This window comes from Anolis carolinensis, chromosome 1 (assembly GCF_035594765.1).
Source record: "Anolis carolinensis isolate JA03-04 chromosome 1, rAnoCar3.1.pri, whole genome shotgun sequence".
In the NCBI taxonomy this organism is placed as follows: domain Eukaryota; kingdom Metazoa; phylum Chordata; class Lepidosauria; order Squamata; family Dactyloidae; genus Anolis; species Anolis carolinensis.
In genome coordinates, this window is record NC_085841.1 from 343,817,275 (window position 1) to 343,834,547 (window position 17,273).

At 39.5% G+C, this 17,273-nt stretch overlaps 1 protein-coding gene across 1 annotated transcript in view; it reads left to right on the forward strand.

Annotated features, from left to right (window-relative positions):
• The first annotated feature begins 1,428 nt into the window (after positions 1–1,428).
• Positions 1,429–17,273, forward strand: part of c1h14orf132 (chromosome 1 C14orf132 homolog) — an 89,267-nt gene continuing 73,422 nt past the window's right edge. Inside the window, exon 1 of the mRNA XM_008109994.2 lies at positions 1,429–1,509. Within this exon, the coding sequence (XP_008108201.2) occupies positions 1,429–1,509 (81 nt within the window). The remainder of the gene's footprint in view (positions 1,510–17,273) is intronic.

The following is a 17,273-nucleotide window of genomic DNA, read 5'->3' on the forward strand; positions in this document are numbered from 1 at the left end:
CCTGGGGGCCACCTCTTGGTGCAAGAAAAGAAATGCAGCAAACTAGTCACTTTGCTGGGAGTGGGGTTTTCAACATCTTCTGGCCTTGGTTAAAATCTTATGTTCACTATGTTTTCTCAAAGCTTTGATAAGACTATTGGAAATGGCTCATGGGGCAATCTGTTTGCAAATTATACCTTTGGAACTTGAATACTGGATCTGAATATAAATCACAGTAACAAAAAACTTTTCCAAAGGATGCATACAAACTTCAAAATTATGTTCTGTCTTTGGAAATATGTGCAGACTGCATGCAGAAAAAAATATGGGCTCCAATTCTGTGTATTTTAAAAGGAAGCAAAAACATTTTTGAAACATAGGGCCATTCATCAAAACTGCAGTTTATGAGAAAGGTGTTAAAACAGATTTTTTAAAATAAGATAGTGATCGGGGTTGTTGTGTGTTTTCCAGGCAGTGTCCATGTTCCAGAAATATTCTCTCTTGACGCTTTGCCCACATCAATGGCAGGTATGCCATAGATGTGGGCAAAACGTCAGGAGAGAATACTTCTGCAACATGGCCATACAGTCTGGAAAACACATAACAACCCTGTGATTCTGGCCATGAAAGCCTTTGACAACACAAGATAGTGATCTATTGTGATGTGTGACATATGCTCCAACTGCCACAAATAATAATAATAATAATAATAATAATAATAATAATAATAATAATAATAACAACAACTTTATTCTTGTATCCTGCCACCATCTCACCAAAGGGGCAGCTAAAACATGGCACAAAGTGCCAAAAACAGAACAGAACATAAAATAGAACACAATTTAAAAATACAGTTGAATAAAACATATAAGCATATCAAGGTAAGGTAAAGGTTTCTCCTGATGTTAAGTCCAGTCATGTCTGACTCTGGGGGTTGGTGCTCCATTTCTAAGTCGAAGAACCGGCGTTGTCCGTAGACACCTCCAAGGTCATGTGGCCGGCATGACTGCATGGAGCGCCGTTACCTTCCCGCCAGAGCGGTACCTATTGATCTACTCACATTGGCATGTTTTCAAACTGCTAGGTTGGCAGAAGCTGGAGCTAACAGCGGCCGCTCATGCCACTCCCGGGGTTTGAACCTGGGAGCATTCGGTCTGCAAGTTCAGCAGCTCAGCGCTTTAACACACTTTGCCACCAGGGCTCCTTATCATCATACAGGACTAAAATTGGCAGCATACAACGATCTAGCCCTGATCACCCATGAAACCAGCCGGCATTCAGCAGACAATGTCATGCCGACTCTGTGGGTGAAGGAGAGCAGAACTGGCATGCTGCTGCGGCAACATGGGACACTTCCCATGTTGCCATTGACTTTAATGGATGGAAGCCACACACTTCATGCGTGCACCACACTTCCCCCATGGGATCAGCTGCCGGAGGAGCTCGGTGATGCGGGGTGTGGGGCAGCAGCTTCCCCATGCCCCATGGCAAAGCGGAACAACATGGGACACTTTCAGCAGCAGTGACAAGGTAATTAGATTGATATGCTGAACATTTTCATGCAAGATCAAAATCTAATAACAAAATCAGCCTTTTTTCTACCTTTTTAAAGAAAATAATTGTTTTTGGAAGTATTTGAATATAATTTGGAGTTCAATTAATTTGAAAGATTATAGGTGCTACCACCCCAAAAATTGATTTCATTCAAATCATATACAAAATCACCAGCATTAACCCATACCAGTCAAATCAGTCTTCTATTGTAGTGTATGGTATCTATTTTTGAGCTACCAATACTAAAAGATTTTGACTATAAATAGTAGAAGATTTTGACTCTCGTGGTCATCTTGGATTTTCAATGTTGCAAGATATATCTGAGATCCCTTGTGAAAGAAAAGAACATAACTTTACACTCATGGAGTTAAGAAAGATTGGACAAAGCCAACTTGTTAGTGAATTGTGATTTTGCACAAGTGAAGGTGCAACCAAATGTCCATTCACAATTCACAACACACAATGGAAAGGGCTCTCACAACTGGAAGCAGACATGGAGAAGGTTCTCTCCCATGTCTTTACCAAACACTCTTGTGATTGTGGTGGGACAGAGAGAAATAGTATATTAAAACTTGGGTTGGCTCATAGGGAAAAGTCACTTCCACAGAGTACAAAATGCAGTACAACAAACCACCCAGATGAATCCAAATCCTGCCTCATTGATGGTAGGGAGGAAGGCCAGACACACCTGCCATGCATTCCTTTCCAAAGCTCTGTTACATCAATGCTCGGCACAATGGAGCTAAGGAAAGCTTCCAGTAATGGTCAGGAGGCCGTGTTAGTATTTGTGGGACAAACAGGAGGCAGGGAGGGAAGGGTGACACTGCCACCCTACTTCTGAATTTTTGCAGGTATTTTTTAACCCAGATACAAACTGGACTAAAACATTTTTCCAGGGTTACACCGCATTTGCCTTTCTGTGCCAATAGGATACCCCAGGCTAATGCACCATCTATACTATGGCCAAGTAGATATAATTCTTCAAAACAGCTGGTCAAACTATGGCAATGATTGTATGAATTTGCATCATAATCAACAAATATCTCAAACTATATTTTCTCATTTTTATGCATATTTCTCAATAACTTCAGTAAGACCAAATTGGTTAGCTAAGTCATTTGATGCACACAATTATAAATGGTTAAGTCACTCTTAACTAGTTGTGATTCAATGAAGATGTTACACATGCATACACACTTTAGTGAACTCTAACTCATCATAAGAAATAAAGTCTTTTCTATTCAATATATGTAAACATGACAATGAAATGTATTTTCAAAAGAAGTTGTTAGCTTGTGATTCAGGGTATGATCCTGAAACCACACAGTTTAAAATTAGTTCTCTGCCCCTTATTTTGGCATTTTCTAAATATGTATTAATAAAGAGTTTATAACATCCTCCTCAACTAGAAGTAGGTAATCTGGTAGCTGCTAAGGATAAAATGCGATTATAAACCTTTTACAGTCACATGGGGGCAGAATATGCTTAGCAAAACATCTGACTCACAGCAAGGAGAATACACAATTTACAATGGTTGAGTTTCCCTTTTCAGACAACAAATCCAGAAATAGAAAATGTGCTAGGCTGGGTGGTTGGGAAGTGAGAATGGGCAAGTGATTGTGAGGGTATCAGACTGATTTACGGCTTATCTACATTAGCTGCTTAATCCGTGGCCATTCCAGAGCAATAATTCCCTAAAATCAGTAGATGTATGAATATTTCTGAAAGTTGTGGGGGGGGGAGGGGAATTATCCCCTGTTACCTTGTGCAATTGTTTTAAAAATTCAAGGAGATAACTCTTGTATTTTTTTAAAAAAATGTAGTTTATAAAACTGAAAATTCCCTGAAAATCCATGGATGTGTGAAACATTCTGAAACTTGGTGGGCTAACAGTTGTAAATGTGTTCTACCATTGTAACACATTTCACCTTAATAGCTATAAAAATGAGGTGGAACGGAGCCCCTGAAATTTCCCCAATTGTGCAATTACTATAACGAAAAAGTAATAAAATTTCATGACTCTCGTTATAGTAATAACATTTTCACTAACTATATTTTAGAAACACTTTAGAAATTAAATGCCAGATCCCCCTAATTTTGTAATGAGTTTTGAAACATTTTTTATTGATCGCACATGTCTAATGGCTACATTACATGTGAGATCCACAACTGTAAATAATGATACCACATGCACAATTCTGCTTCTGCAAATTAGAACTGAATGCTTACACATATGTCCAACCTCTTCCATAGAGAGATTTATGCATGTGTAATTATATTGGACTACCGCCGATTTCTGGGCCTGAATATATTGCACAAGATTTCCCTAGCCTAAAATGATACATTTTAATATATTGGTTTTATGGTTCCCATCCCCTTGATCTGGTCATGTAAGTGTGATTTATTGTTATAATTGTATTGTTTTACTTTGTTTAATAATGTGTATTATGTTGTTATGTAATGTTTGTGTTTGCTTTTGTGACTGTAAACTGCCCTGAGTCCTATCCGGGAGATAGGGCGGTATATAAATAAAGTATTATTATTATTATTATTATTATTATTATTATTATTATTATTATTATTATTATTATTATTATTATGTGTAAGCTATCCATAGGATTCCAGCCCTTGTATCTGAAGTGCAACAGTTAGCTGGAAAAGCTTTCAGTTTGTCATACAAACTTACTAAAAGCCCAGAAATATATTGTATATACTGTTGAATAAATCTAGAAATTGTAGTCAAAAAACCTGGGTCCACAGGTCAATGTAAGTAGTACTGTACCTTAACTCTTGTCAAAAAGAGCTATCCTTTTTTGAATAGAATAGCAAAATATGAGATCTTAACCAATTCCAGAAGAACCTAAAGGAAGTACTGGTCCCCTCTACTCTTTCTGTCATGTGCTGCTCCTGGCGTATCATTTCTCATTCCCCATCCCAAATTGTTATTTCTGGCCTGAGCAGGAAAAGGGCAGCACATGTCAAAAGAAACTGGCTTCCTGAAGCAGAATTGTTGCTTTTTTCTCTCTGTGAAATGATCCTTGACTAACCTATGTGCCAAATAAAATCCATTATTTTGACCCCAAAATCTCCTCTCAACTTATACATGAGGCCAACTTATACATGACCATATACAGTCATTTTTTTCTTGAAGGCCTGCAACCACAATTAGTGGTAGACAACTTTACGGACTAGCAATCCCACAAACAGGATCTGACATGCAGTGCATATAGTCATACCATCCTTTCCTATATACTGGGCAGGCAGAGTCTACAGCTGAACATGTGGACCCTTCAAGGAAGATTTGATAGAAACTAAGTATCTCATAATGACGGTTGGCAGTAGATTGGTATACCAAGTTTTTCTGAAGTATGGCAGGCCTCAACTTTCAAACTTTCCTCCCTAAAGCTAGAGCTTGATGACTCCTTGTGTTTCAAAAAAAGAAAGTAAGTAGAACTTTAGAACAGCTGATTTGTGATAAAGGTTGTCGGATGTATTGGTATCTTTGGTTGCAGGGAATCAGACAGCTAGTCAGGCTATTTCTGTGTATGTCAGTACATTTATCATTCAGAAACTGGCCAAAAGGTAAAATACAAGAATAAACAAAAAAAGGCATGTATGTCATTTAAAAACTAATAAACACTTCTGACAAGTTTGTTCTAGATCCTAGAAGGGTGCAGTTTAGTTTTCACCCTGAGCCTCCAGGTTTTCATGTGTCATCTCCAGGTAGGAGGTGAAGGTGAAAACTTTCCAGTTTTGGTGGGCCTGCAAAATAGGAAAGGACTGTTTGAAAATCTCCAGATCAGCTAGTATAACAGTACTTCTTACAATTTGAAAGAATTAACTAATTGGTTGCAGGCATGTGCAAATACTCATTCTCTCATTTCACTTTGATCTGGGACCCGCTCCTTTATCTAGGATTTCTTTCTTAAATTTAAAACAGGAAAATACGTTCTCTCTGTGTTTGTGTGTATATTTCTGTGTTTATGTTTGAATGACAATCTATGAACAACTATGGTTGATGCTTAATGCATAATCTTTAATGGCATCACTGGATTTGTGCCCTAGCTCTCAGATTTTGGCTTGGAAATCACTAGGCTTGGAAGAGATCTGAACTGGCAACCCTAATGCAGATAAATGTTATATTTTCTGGGTTAATCACTTATAAAGATGGATAGTGATCGTTCTCTGGTTTTCTTTTTTGTATGTTTAGCAAGGGATTCTAGAGGCATGGGTTATTATCATGTCTGCTATAGGTAGGCATATACAACTGCAAAAGCTAGAGTATAACCCATTTCTTTCAATTACAAAATTCATTGCCGTTTATTGCAACCATGTTGACCTAATTCAGCATTGAAGTATTAAGTGTTGTGACTGCACCTTCAGGGACTATGGATGAAGGTGGTGGGATTAGGAGAGGAAGGAAAAACCCTCGCAAGGAGGGCTCATTGGAGGAGTTGCGCAGGAAAAGGATTAGAGAGCTCAATGGGGAATCTTCTGAGGAAGATTCAGATGGGGAGTTTGGGGAAGAAATGGATGCTGGTGAACAGGTGGTGGCTGAGGAAGTGGGCACTGAATGGGCACAGCCACCGGAGATGTCTGGGGAATTGGGGCCTATGGATACTACTGAACCTTGGGTATCTTCAGGAGCAGATCCCACTTGGGCTGCTTGGAGAAGGGAAAATGGTTCTTTAAGTGTGCATGGGGTGGAGTGTGGGCAGGATGATTGGAACTCCAACGAGCAATTAGGCACGCCTGATCCACGAGCTCTAGCTGTGTGGAGTTCTGACTCTGAGTAAGATCCGAGACACCTGCTGTTTGGGTGTGGGTGTTTGGACACCCAAGAGGAAGGGGAATAAATTGGGAATGTTTGGTCACTTCACTTTGCGTGTGGCAAGGTGTTGCTGAAGCGCCATTGGGATTTCTGTTCGTTCAAGAAGACTGGACTGGGACTTTGCTTCTGATCTGCTGTTACCTTCGTTGCCTTGGCTCTTTGTGCCATTTTGTGGACCTGGTTTTGATGACTGCACCCTTTTGGACCCTGGACTGGAACTCGACCTTGCTTCTGCCTTCGCCCTTTGATTGATGTATACCCACGGCTCTTGACTACTGGCCTGCCCTCCTGACCCTGCTGCTGTCTCCTGCCCTGACCTTGGATCAACCTGACGACGCCTCTTCGCCTTTTCCTAGGAGCTCCTGGCATTATCTGCATCCTTGAAGCAGTTTGCTGCGGTTCCAGATTATTTGTCCTCAGACCAGTTTGGTGATTCTTTTGAGAACTGTCCCTTTAAATCCACAGAGCCGGCTGTTTGCAACAGAAAGGGCTTGGACCCACAGTGCCTTTTGCACCGGCTCTAAGTTTGTTTTCCTTGGCTTTGTTTTCCTGTTTGGAGTTCCGGATTTAAGCTACTAATTGTAGCTCTTGGAAGGTTTTTGGAAGGTTCCAAGTCCTTGTTTGTTTTATCTATTTTTATAAGCCAACTCAATTTGTTTTAGAAGCTGAATTGAAGCACCTTTTTAGTTTTATCTGAATATTTGCGTGGATAATCCGGTTGGCTTGTTAAAACATACTTTTGATGTATATTTTTGTTTGGACTGCTTTTAAACACTGATAGTTAAGTGTTTAAAGCTATCTTCTGTGTTTATGTTTACTTTTTGGCCTATCTCCTGAATAAACTCTGTTTTGTTCGTTAATTGGCGTCTGACTCTTGACATTAAGTATCTCCACACCAACCCTCTTTCTAGTGTCAACAACAACAACAAAAACAACTAGAACTCTCCTACTTAGATAGAAGACAAGAAGGAATGGGGGACTGAGCAGATGCAAAAACACTGTAAATGGAGCTTCTTTGCCAGGGACTATTAACTGAAGTATTTATTTATTTATTTATTTGCTTCATTTCTATCCCACCTTTCTCATCCGAAGGGACTCATGGTGGCTTACAAAACTGGCAAAAATTCAGTGCTGATAAAACCACAATAACAGTAAAACATAAAACTGTTAAAAATGATTAATATTAAGCAAGAGTACACATAAAACAGTATACAAAATTTAAAAGCATATAAAGTTCATAGTTCCATTCATCCAAAAACCTTGCTCATAATCTATAATCCAGACAATGTTGAAGCCATAGAAACTTATTCTTTAAATGCTTATGCACAGAGCCAGGTCTTCAGCTTTTTTTCTAAAGCTCAGAAGGGATGGTGGCTGCCTGATGTGGCTGGGGAGGGAGTTTCACAACCAAGGAACCACCACTGAGAAAGTCTACATATCAGTCACTAAATCACTGTACTAACCCTAAAGCAGAGGAAGCAGCTGCCTCAAGCAGATGATTTGGGGATGTCATGAAAAAGCAGCAACATGTAAGTTGTTGTGTGCCTTCAAGTCATTTCCTTCAAGGCAAACCAATCATGGGGCTTTCTGAGCCTGGAAATGTGTAACATAGCCAACATCATCCAATGAATTTCCATGGCTCAGTAAGGATTTGAACCATAACCTCCAAGGTCATAGTTGAATGCTCAAATCACTACACTATGCTAGCTCCTAAATGTTATTCAGGATCTTGTTGTTGTTGTTGTATTTTTATTGGCAAAACAGAAAAAAAGTGTGTCGCTCCTTTGTTCACCATTGTTTTATTCTTAAAGTTAGATTACATATCCTAAGGTAAAAGTTTCCCCTGATGTTAAGTCCAGTCATGTCTGACTCTGGGGGTTGATGCTCATCTCCATTTCTAAGCTGAAGAGCCAGCATTGTCCATAGACACCTCCAAGGTCATGTGGCCGGCATGACTGCATGAAGAGCCCCGGTGGCAAAGTGTGTTAAAGCACTGAGCTGGAGACCGAAAGGTCCCAGGTTCAAACCCCGGGAGCGGTGTGAGCAGCCGCTGTTAGCTCCAGCTCCTGCCAACCTAGCAGTTCGAAAACATGCCAATGTGAGTAGATCAATAGGTACTGCTCTGGCAGGAAGGTAACGGTGCTTACATATCATATCTTATCCTTATTACTAGTCAGGTGGGCCAGGTTAAGAGAAAGTAGCTGGCCCATGGTCCCCCACTGAATTTCATGACTCAAGGGGAAGTTGAACACAGATCTCCCAAGTCCAAATCCAACGCTTTAATCACTACCTGCAGCAAAATACCTGCCAGCAAAATTGGCTGTGAATTGTAAAAGTAGCTTTTTGGAGGAAATTTACTTTAGTTTTGCTATATTTATGTATTCCAAAAGATAGGCTGAAGATGAAAAGTGGGAAACTGCTTATACACTCATGTATAAGTTGGCCTCATGGGACAGGGACAGGTTTTGGTGCCCAAATTATGGATTTTGATATGATCTACAGATAAATTGAGGTTGATTTCATGGAGAGGAGAAAGCACCAACGCTATTTTAAGGGACCAGCCGCCCTGGGCTATTCAAAAAGGCTAGAAGTAGTGACATGGTAGAGAGTGGAGAGGGAATTAGTATTTCTTTGATATTCTTCCAGGGCAAACTAAGTTCTTGCCTTTTAACACTCTACTCAGAGAAGGGAAGGCTCCTTTAAAAAAAATAAGAGTTAAAATATAGTACTCACATTAACATTTGGATTTGTTAACCCAGTTTTCTTGGATTGATCTTCTGACTAAAATTTCAAGACTTACACAATATATATAGAGTAGTGATATTCTAGGAAATGTTGGATTAAAACTTCCATCATCCCTGGTTCTAGCTCATGTTTGTCAGAGGTGATGGGAGTTGAAGCACAGAAGCATTTGGAGGACCACAAGTTTCCCGCCCCTGCTGTATATGTTGTCCTGCATATCCCCTTCTCATCGAGGTGAACATAGCTTGTAGCAGAGTTGACATGGCTCATTGTGCCAAAGGCTCTTGTCATCTGTCAAAGCCAATCCATCATTCCCTTCAAACTACGAAGCACCTGTCAAACCAAACGCACCATGAACTAATCAATTCAGATACATCATCCTCATAATGCATCAAATTGCCCATCTGAAGCACTGGGAAAAGTTGAAAGCATGCACAACTGGGTCAAAATTCAGTGATATGATGGATGTACTTATAAAAATGTTGTGGTCTTAAAACAGACTTACACTCAACATATCCTGAAGCTGGGAAATGTACCTGATATTGAACTGTCAAGGGAAAAACTTCCTGTATTACTTTTTCATACAAGCAAAATAAGGATGTGTGAAAAATCTCTTCTCAGTCTAAGGTTTAACAGGTTTGCCTCAATCTGCATTTCCAGAACAAGCATACAATTTGTATTCAGGGATCCTCATTTTCGCTGACCACTGGAAACACATCCTGAAAATTATGCTTATATTTCAAATGTTTCTAAAACCTTGATCAAACTTGCTGTAGTTAATAGAGAGAGGAAAGAATGCATTCAAGCAACATGTACAATATAAAGCACGTACACAGGAGTGTATAGCTGTTTTTAAAGATCAAGGAAATGCATGGGTTTTGTTTAAATTTAAATCAATGAAAAGCATGGGGAAATGCACAGACCAGATGGGGAGGTGTGAAGATGGCTGTGGTTGGAAAAATAGGTCACTGACTATATGTGGAGGGGAGGGGAGTAGAGAAAATGTCAGTGGGTATATTTTTATGTGTATGTTTGGTGAGAAAAATTCTTTTCAGTGGTTGCTCCCAAGCTGCACAACACCCTTCCATGAGGGAATTCCCTTCCTCTGTTTTTACTTTTTTTCTGCAGGCAACCAAAGACTTTCCTATGTAGCAGATCTTTGTTTTTTTAATCACATCTCAGAAGAGTGTTTGACAATGGTGTGATGTGTCTTACATCTTATCTATTTTGTGCTAATTTGTTTTAAACCACTTTAATTGTGTGCTTTTTAATTGGATTATGGATTTAACAGTCTTTTAATGTTTGTAAAATAGGATATTAAATAAACTTTTATTTTAAATTGTTGCAAGCTGCTTTGGGTGCCAACCCAGGAAAAATGCATGAATAAATAAGCAAGCATGAATAAATGAAATAAATAGAGATGCATTGAACTTACTTATTCCTAATTGGTTATACTGTTAAATAAAAATAAAAAAAAGGAATGCCAGTTTCTCTATAATCTTTATCTTTCACTCTGCTCCATGTCTTCTAACATGTCACAGATGAAATATGGGATATGTGTGACCAAGTTGACAACAATTCTTAATGAAGCTAGGAGGGGAGGCCTGGGCCTACAGAGAAGGGCAAGATCCTGTTCTTCTCTTCTTCCCCCCTGCTGAATTAATAGAATACATGCTATTTCTTGTCAACCTTGTCAGAGCTACAATAAACCCCTATTCCAAGCACAATTGCTATTTTATGTTTCCTTGATAGAACTCATTCTCAAGTTAGTCATACAATTTTCTTGTTCAATCAGAAATCAATTGCAGCCTGTTCATGAGGGATTTGGGAACAGGTATCCTCTTGCCCTAGATCACGAGAAAACAAAATATTACAGGACATCCATGTATGTAACATTTATCTTGCCTTTCTATTGCTAACTAGCTTCTGGAGGAAGTATTTAGTGGCAAGAAATGTGCAGTATCTATGAATCCAGTACTGAAACAACTACCTTATTACGGTATGTATACATCTAAGAAATTTTAGTGCAAAGTTCAACTCAAAAAACCTTGGTCAACTTATTCACAGGTCAGTATAAGTACTGTGCCTTAACTCTTATCAAAAAAGGATCCATCCACTTCTCTGAATAGAGTGGCAAAAAGCAAGAGCTTAGTTCAGGGTTCCCCAAACTAAGGCCCATGGGCCAGATGCAGCCATCCAAGTTCATTTACCCAGTACCTGTCCTAAATTTTAGACAAAGAACATCATTCCATCAGGAGGAGGAAGTGTCGCATTACTGTTACATTAGGTCCTGTAGCATTAGAAAACAAAGCATATCGTTTCTCGTTCCCCATCCCAAATTGTTGTTTCTGGCCCTGTATTCCAAAATTCTCAATTTTCAGATTTATCACTGTTCCCGCCCACTCCGTACATCATATTAAGTTATGTGGCAGATGCTGTATTGGGTAGAATGTTATCAGATCCAATTTGAAATTTGGCATAATCATAAAGCTCATGGAATATATTGTTATTGCTAGGTTCCATTTTACTAATTCCACAGATATCAATTTGTAGATAAGATATATTTAAGGCTTATAATGGTGGAATGTTGACTCATTGATTGATTACTGATTAACTGACTGTGCGGCTTGTCTTAATTGAAAAGATACTAATGTTTCACATGGCGGTGGATGCTGCTTATTATTATTTTCCAGATGAGTTTCAACAGATGGCTGAGGTCTTAGCAATGTACCTCTGCAGCTCTATGACATAAATCTCTGCATGTGAGTAAACATTGACTGCACTATGCAACCCTTATGCTGAGTGACAACACTGTGGAACTGAAGGATCAAATAATGCACATGTGAATGCACATCCAAGTGTGCATGCACAATCAGGAGCATTGCATGCACATTTTCATGTTCATATGCAGTCATATCACATATGTGTTTCCATCTTGGCAATCTTGAAGTACATGTAAGCATTTCCTATTGGGTGGAAAAGCCAAACCACTGAGAAGCTTACACATGTGTAAGAAAGTGACAAGATATGGTTCAACCAGTATGTTTTAAGTGTTGCGTGTATGTCATTTTTATTTACTGTCAATTGCCTTGATTACTATTTTCTAAAGAGAGGAAGAGTGTAAATTTGATAAGTAGCTCACTATAGTGTAAGGGGTAGTACCATGTGGATATCCATCTGTATTCACAATCCTGTCCCCTCCCTTGAAATGTAGTTAAATTCTGAAAGGACAGGGTTGAATCCTAGAGGGGCATAATAGCATCCCATTAAGGATTAGGAGGTCCATCCATCTCATTAAGCAGAATGAAATAGAATGAGGACTGGAGAACTGCTTGGTAGTACCACACTTAACAGAACTTGGCAAACATACATTTTTACCAGTTTCTTGAATTCCATATCCAGCATGGCTGCTGGCTACACTGACTAGAGGATTCTTGGAAATGTTCTCCAAAGAAGTAACTTGTTTTAAGTTTTTTTCTGCCTGAGGAAGAACCCCTTACAACCAGGCATTGGGGCTGGCCAGCTCAGTGAAGAGCAACTCTAGCTGCTTCGTATGGCTAGCCCACCTACCCTCATATCTGGGAGGAATGGATTGTGGTAGGCAATGATGATCATGCTACTCCATCAACTAATTTGAAATGTGGTTTTGGAGAAGAGTTTCACAGATACCTTGAACTGCTAAACATCAGAATAAATGGGTTCTAGAGCAAACCAAACTCTCCCTAGAAGCCATGATGACTAAACTGAGACTGGACATATCATGCGAAAACATGACCAGAGCTGGCCCTAGGTATTTTTCAAGTGTAGGCGAACAGAATTTTGGCGCCCCCCCCCCCCCAAAAAAAAACCAATCACTGAAAAATAAAAGCGTTGGATAAGCGAAAATGTTGGATAATAAGGAGGGATTAAGGAAAAGCCTATTAAACATCAAATTACATTAAGATTTTACAAATTAAGCACCAAAACATCATGTTTTACAAGAAATCAACAGAAAACGCAGTCTCAACTGCGCCCCCGTATGTTTTGCGCCCGAAGCGACCACTTAATGCACCTCATTGTTGGACCGGCTCTGAACATGACTCACTAAAAAGACAATGTTTAGAAAAGTAGAAGGCAATAAGAAAAGAAGATGACTTGAAAGTCTCTCATACATGCTATTGCTGTAAGTTAAGGTCAAGTTGACATTAGGAAACAACAATGATTGCGCTTCTCCTCCTAACTCAGTCTGCATAAAGACTTGGGTTGCCACTGGGATTAGGACAAGACCCAACACTCTTCTCCCTTCCCCTCCCTCTCCCCCCTCTCTCATTGAAAACCATAGACAAATTGTTATTCAAACTAGACACATTTTTATGTACCAGAAAGAACTGTCTGTGTGTCAAGATCTTTAAAAGGGGATCATAATGCTGATTTAAACAATTCAGCTTGGAATGGAGAAGTATACAATTTTTAAAGAATATCACATTTTACCATACTTGAGACTACAAAAATTAAGGCAGTTTTCCTAAAAATTTGACTTTTTTATCAGACAAATCGGATTAGTTGGAAACTGAATCTCAATTCTAATAAATTTTAAGTTGAAAAATCCATGTGCCAATCTATATAAGAATACTTGGTAAAGTTAAATCTTTTGCCACATATTTTGAAGAACTAAAACTAGTTTCATTCTCCAGGATTTTGCTTCTAACTGAATTCTACAAAAATTAGATGAACTTAACAGATTTTAATAACTTCAGACAAACTATGTGTATAAAAAAACTTGCATTACACCAGGGTTTCACAGTTTATGTTACACCTAGTCCTAAGGTCAACTTCATCAGAACCTAGCACTGTGGATGGAAGGAACTAGACATGTTGCTTTCTATAGGATGGGTGCATGTTCTTTTACATCTCAACAGAGTAAAATGATTATATTGTTGATATTGTTGGACTCAATTGCACTACAACACCTCTTTGTGTCTTCTTTTGGACAATGGATACTTTGGGCCTAACTATTTGAGATCTAAATCCCTACTTGAGAAGACCCATTGAAATAATTGCTGATTGATTAGGCGGTCCTTATGTAAATTCCTTTGATTCAGTGAGTCTGCTCTGGTTGGAACTGGCAACTGGATTTAAACCCAGGGGACTGGGTAGTGGAGTTGCTCTGGGTTATTGTTGTAGTTCAGTCTGTGATTGTGTCTGATGACAAAGATGTCAATGGGGATGATGGATTTTCTGGGCCAGTGTGTAATGGCAATGGGAATGATAGTGTTTCTGACCTGGCTGAAAGGCCTGGCTCTGAGAGGCCTGAGGTTTCTCTTGAACAGTGTTTCTCCTGTGGATGCTCAAGGTCAAATTCCTGGAAGAGGCCCACAACAGTCTTTTTCTGAGAATTTGTCTTCTGAGGAAGAATTGTCAGTTGCAGAATTTAATGAGCTTGGAGATAGAAGACAAGACTTTTGTAAATTAAGGGAGAGTTCCCAGATTCACCGAAGGTCAGCCGTCTACGGGGAAAAAGGGAGAACAAAACCTTATCTGGTTGTAAAGTGAAACAAAATGTGTTCTTTTCATTGCATGAAACAGGCAAGGCTTTATAAGAGACAAGGGAATGATTTTAGCTTAGTTTGGTCAACATTGAATTCACATAACAGTCTGGTTTCCAAGTGTTGTTTCCTAGTGGATTTCTAGTTTGATGATTCCAGGATCGCCAAATTCTTGTTCTGGGTTTTGGATCTCTATGAAATCTTGTCCTTTTGGATTTTGCAACCTTGTTTCTTGTGTTTTATCTTTGTACATTGAAATGTTTATTGTTTGTATCGCTTTTATTGTTTGTATCACTTTTATTGCTTGGCTCTCATATATTCTTCAATAAACTGCTTACCGATTATACACAACTGGTGTGGTGTTTAAGGACAAAGGTGTTCCTGCTCTGGGATACAACAGTTATTTTATTGACATATATAAGTTTCAAACTACTCTTATGCAGTTTTTGTGATGACTCATGGGCCTTGTAGTCCTGTTCCTAGTACTATTGTGGCAGACGAAGAGGAAAACATGGGGTTTTCGCCGGTCTCTTCACCTGCAGGATGTTGATGTTTGCCCTCAAGAATTCAGCCAAACAGGCCTTGGGCAGAACTCCCCCCCCCCCCCCGTTTCCCAGGAGGGAAAATTATTCTAAAGAGAAGGGAGTCAGGGAGGCTAATCGGAGAAGCCTGAGAATCGCTGCCAAACAAATGGCTGATTAGGTCTGCTTCCCTTGGGAAATTCTAAGGAGTCATGCATCTGGACAGAGTTGGGTTTCGCTTCTCATTCTCTAGGGAAAGAGTTCTGTTGGCGGGAAAACGAGACCCAATATAGGTGTTTGGCGCGAGGGATTCTTTGCGGAGTCAATTGATCAGCTTGAGGAGAGAGATCGTGTGTGGACTTCGTAATCCCAGTTCCTTGCTTCCCGGATCAAGCTTCAAGCCTTGCCCTGTCTCACAGTTTTTCCACGGACTCTGTTTCATGCTTCATGTTTGCCTCGTCTTCAGTCACGGATCTAGCCAAGAATCAAGTTTATTTCCAGCCTTGTTGTCAAGCTTCATTGGACTTTAAAGACTCTGTTATTTCCCCACACTATTGCTTGGCAAAGTGTGTGTTTCGGTCAAGTGGATTAAAACTTTGAACTCTAATATCTTATATTGGACAATACATTTCTGGACTATATTTGACCTCATCTGAAAGGTCTGCTTCTGAACTATATTCTTCACTTGTTTTTATTGATTTTATATATTTCTTTAATAAAGATATTAGATAGAGACTGGCCTCTGTGTAAGGTTATTGGTGCTCTGCAGCCAGGGTCCTGACGGTTTTGCATTGGTTTATTTGGGTTTCATGTTGAGTAGCTATGTTTCATTCTTGGAAGGTACAATGACAGGAAGTTGCAGAAAATGGAAAGTGAACGCAAAATTGTGTTTACAAGTAAGTCAGTCCTAGGGGTAAGAGAGAAGGTAAGTGCTGTAAGAAAGCTGCACAAGTGGAAGCTAAGCTGAAGTCATGGAATGAGAAATGGGAAAATGGCTGAAATTTAAAAAGTGGAGAAAAGAGAAGGCAAATCAGACAGACAAGTAGGCCAACAGAAGTGTCTCAAGGAAAGCCCTTTCTTCTTGCATGGTACTGAGTTCTCACATGGAGTTGACTCATGAATACTGGAGAGTTGGGAGCCAAGCCATGAGATCTGACAACTCTAATTGCCATAGGATATTTCTCTGCACTTGTTCTATCCCGTGCCATGCCTGTGATGTGGGATAGCCACAACTTATTGTCATGGTGACCGGTGGCTTTGCACGGCCACTGGTGTCACACAATTGCAATGTCATGGCTATGAAGCTAAAGATGATATTAAAATAAAAATAATAAATATAGAAATAAATAAAATCTAAACATGGATATCACTAACTCTGTTTCTTCATACACACACGCATTCACACCCTGGACTCTTTTCCAATTATATGTCTAAAATATCCATGTAGGCCCATTTCCGTCACATTAAAACGGGGCAAGGAGGGACAGGTTCTATCAGATTACTTATTATTTATTCAGTTCCCTAAGTGGCGTTGAAGTATGAATGAAAAATGTAAGGCGTGTTCTAAGTGCACTTTCATCTGGCAATTCAATCCAATCAGACGCTTTATGAAAAATTCAGCATCCCTGCCCTGCTTTGTGTTGTAAGGCAACAACTGGCAGTATGCATGTGTGTGAGAGAGAGACTGTGACTGGAAGAAGAGGGCTTGGCAGATGTAATGAACTCAGTCTCCAGGCAAGATTTGGCACATCCATTCGGATGCTGTTTACTAAAGACAACAAAAGTCCCAGCTGCATCAATTGGAAAAATAGAGCAAGGCTTACCAAGCTGAGTGGAGGGCAAAAGAAAAATTGTGTGCATGTGTGTGTGTGTGTGTGTGTGTGGTGGTGGTAATATTTAAATCATGGCACCCTAAATGTCTTAGAAACGGGAATTGACAGTTTGTTTGAATCTACAGGAAATTTCCCATCCCATAGAATCACAGAATCTTAAAAGTTGGAATTGACTAATCCCAATCTCCTGCCTTGAAGGAATACACAACTGAAGTCCTTCTGAAAGATGTCCATCCAACCTCTGGTTTAGACCTCAAAATGGAGAGTCCACCATGTTTCAAGGTAGCCT